This window comes from Quercus suber, unplaced genomic scaffold (genome assembly GCF_002906115.3).
Source record: "Quercus suber isolate HL8 unplaced genomic scaffold, Cork oak 2.0 scaffold_1420, whole genome shotgun sequence".
Lineage (NCBI taxonomy): Eukaryota > Viridiplantae > Streptophyta > Magnoliopsida > Fagales > Fagaceae > Quercus > Quercus suber.
Window position 1 is genome coordinate 9,583 of NW_027070796.1, and position 3,789 is coordinate 13,371.

General features: G+C 30.3%; 1 protein-coding gene across 1 annotated transcript; it reads left to right on the top strand.

Annotated features, from left to right (window-relative positions):
- The first annotated feature begins 2,260 nt into the window (after positions 1–2,260).
- On the top strand, positions 2,261–2,826 carry LOC112001054 (uncharacterized). Its single transcript, XM_024033217.2, has one exon. It carries the CDS (start codon positions 2,405–2,407, stop codon positions 2,771–2,773), a length of 369 nt encoding a protein of 122 aa, XP_023888985.2. The 5' UTR covers positions 2,261–2,404; the 3' UTR covers positions 2,774–2,826.
- Positions 2,827–3,789: the final 963 nt, after the last annotated feature.

Sequence of the window (3,789 nt, forward strand, 5' to 3'; positions counted from 1 at the left end):
ATTATTTATTAGATTTTTTTTTTATATTGTAGTAAATTCTCAATTACAAGATTTAAATCACCAGTTTAGTAAACATAGACTTATTCTTAACTTTCAATTCTTGAGAGGTACACAAATCTTATTAGAATTGATAATATTTATTTACCAATTAATAAGTTTTATTTGCAAGAATTCACAAATTATGAAAAAAAAAATTAGTATTGAAAATGAAACTTCACCATTATAAGCATATGTAGTTGGACATTTGCACTTCAAAAAAAATTTTAAAATACTTTTTAAATCATGCCAATGGCTACTCAGGAATTGAAAATCAATAAACTATTACTATATTTTCAAAGTAGTTGCATTAGTATTTATTCTTACAATTGCAAATATGGAACAAACATTTTCACTCAAATATATTATCAAAACTAACTTTTCCAAAAATATTTTAACGATATGTTGATTTTGTAGTACATCAAAAAAGAAGTTGTTCAAAATTTTAATACAAAGTTAATTAAATATGATTTTGAGAATTTAAAAGAACTTCCAATTCCAATTTATTATACCAGAAATGATGGAGTTGAAATGTATTAAGAATCAATTATTCTTTTTTTTTTTTTTATATTTTGTGAATACCAAATAGATACTATATTTATATTTCATGAATTAATTTGTTTTTGAATCTTAATTATTTCTTAATTGAATCATCAAAATTTGTTATTCTTGTTTTGACCTTCTCAAAGGCAAAATTCTGGTTCCATCCATAGGATGGCCCACCCAATTTTTTTTTAATAATTTTTTTCCTTAATTAATACAAAAAATCAAAATTTTATATTTTTGCCTTTGGCCCCAAAATTTTATGAGCTCCTTTCTTTCAAAACGGAAAATGTGTTGAATTTTCTTAAGTCTACTAATATTCAATAGGTGCTAAACTTCAAGAAAGCAAATGCAATACCCTTGTCCTTAACTTTTTTTTTTTTTTTTTTTTTTTTTTGGGGGGGTGGGGGTGGGGGTGGGGGGAGTATGAATTTTTATCCAAATGTCTTTATCACGTTACATTGTTGTATAAGTAGCAACCTGAACGACCCGACTTATTCTTAAGGTCTGTTTGGATAGAACTTATTTTGTTGAAATTGAAAACTGAAAACACTGTAACAAAATAATTTTAAATACGTGAATAATACCATGGGACCCATTTTTAATGAAAAAATGGCTGAAAAGTGAAGTTTGTGGGACCAGTGAACAGTGCACGGGTTGCATTGTTCACTAGAGAATAGTCAAAAGTTGCGGCTACTGTTCATGAACAGTAGACGTAATAGTGTTATTTGCTCCTGAAATGCGTACCAAAAAAAGAGAGAGAGTAAAACGCATAAACATGGATGCAAAAACGTGTTTCCAAACGGATTCTTAATCCATTTTAAATGACCCACTTTAAGACTCGAACCCCATTGGCTCGACCGACCTAGCCTGCCTATTTTGCCACGTATACCTAGACCTCCTTTATTACTTGACAAAGACAAAAGGAAAAGCAAGGCTAGTAACCCCACCAACCTTTTCTTTATCCATTAGTCATACCCTCATGTCTCTTTAATTGATTTCTTTATTAGTGCTTCTGTCTCTTTCTAGTGTCCAAAACTCTAAATTCAAAGGCATAGCCTATGAGCAAAGCAAATGGTTTTGGAGTCCAAATACCAAGGTTTTCTCCCAAACTGCTAGCAAAACTACGTATAGTTTTGCACCCAAAATCTTCTCACCTGCCACTATCTTCACACATTATATAAGATCCCTTCCCTTACATTGAGTGTTGTATATATAGGTATATACAATAATAGGTTGTAATAATGATGGTTGAGTTTGGAGAATATGGTTTCATAAAGTGAAAATTCAAGTTCTAGAATTTTCTAAGTGAAAATTTGAAATCTGAATTTTTTGGAATTTTTTAGAATTATCTGGAATTTTTTAGAATTTTCTGGTGACTATTGAGAAAGATTGAAGAGGTTTCAATCTTTGTTAACCGCTTTATGAAAAAGTAACTAACTCTCTATACGTGTTTTTTCATGAAACATAACGAGGTTTCATGAAATAACTAACTCTCCATACGTGCCATTTCATGAAACATAACCCTATGAGTATAAATAGAGGCTTATGTTCTCTTGAAAAACTAATTTCACAAAATCAAAAGTTGGAGAGAAACACAAGAAACACAAGAAATCCTGTGGTCATTCTCCAGAATTGCTATCTGTAGAACCCAATATCTTAGTTGTATTCTGGAGACAAATTTGCGATAACCCTTTAGCAATAAAAGTGTGGGGGCAAATATTGTCTAAGGAAAACTATATAGTGCCTCCAAGTTATTTATTTTCTTTTTGTCTTTTCTGTTAATCTTGTTCTTCCACTATTACTTTGTGTAATATTCCCAACAATGAGCACCATCAAAATTCAAAACCCAAAATCTATTTTTCATCATGTGAACTTCCAAATTTCCATTTATTTCAGTTCCAATTTAGAGCAAGAAAGAAGTATGAGTGCAACAAGTAAAGCTTCTTGGTTGGTGGCAGCAAGTATTGGTGCAGTTGAGGCTTTGAAAGACCAAGGTGTTTGCAGATGGAACTATCCTCTAAGGTCACTTCAACAGCATGTGAAGAACAATATCAGATCATACTATCAAGCCAAGAAACTCTCAGCTCAGTCTTCCTCGGCTATATGTAGTAAAGTGAACAACGAGAAGCTAAAGCAGAGTGAAGAGTCTTTGAGAAAAGTCATGCATTTGAGTTGTTGGGGTTCTAACTGATCCCCCCTACACTTCTTGTAAATATATATATGGCCAAGTTTTGAATGAATATAAATTGCTTCATCCCATATTTTTGTCTGTTATCCTTATTCCTACCAATTTCATTTTACTAATGGTTGATTTAGGACAGCAGTCGGAGCTTTTGTAGTATTCAACTTTTATAGTCATTTTTGCCAATTACTAATATTTGTGACATGTTCCTCTCTGTTTTTTGTCTTCGATTTTTATGGTTATAATTGAGTTATAGAATGAACTGAATTTGGTCGGATTTGAACAGGATAAAGCTGAACTGAGAGAGATTCAAATGATTAAAATCAAGAAACGTGATTAAATTCTTTCTTTGATTTCTGCCGGTGAAAATAAATTGCAATAAAAAAATGTAAAGGGGGTTTCGGTAGAGTTCTGGATGAGTTCTACAATGGCAAGAAGCAGATAATTATTTTATGAAAATAGCTACCTTGTCCGTCATCAGTAAGGTCAGGGTATTGTCTAGCAAAAAAAAAAAAAAAAAGTTAAGGACAAGGGTATTGCATTTGCTTTCTTGAAGTTTAGCNCGTACTATAAATTAAATTAAATTTATTAAGATAATTCAGCTCTGGATAAAACTCTATTATTAAAATTTTAAAATATGTATTATTATTTCAATTAAATTTCTATTAGTAAAACTTTGAAAAAAAAAGTTTATCATTTATTTTAATCACCTACCATAGTTTTATTTTTGAGAAATGCTATGTCTACAACATTTTCACAACAAATCTTAAGTGGTAGGTTGTTGTCCATTGTTATAGGTGGGCAAAAAAAGTAATTTAAGTTGTGAATTTAAATTTGAACTAATAACAACTTACCACATATGATTTATTATAAAAATATTGTGAATGTAGCATTTCTCTTTATTTTTAACACAAAGTTTGATTTACGCAATAGGCTTCCATCATATAAGTTAAGGTAATTTTTCCCCTTTTAGCCAAAAAAAGGGGTTACTTTTTATTTTATTTTTATTATCTATTTTATTATTC

Excerpts from the sequence above, each read along its gene's own strand:
- LOC112001054 (XM_024033217.2), top strand. The coding sequence starts at position 2,405 with ATGAGCACCATCAAAATTCAAAACCCAAAATCTATTTTTCATCATGTG.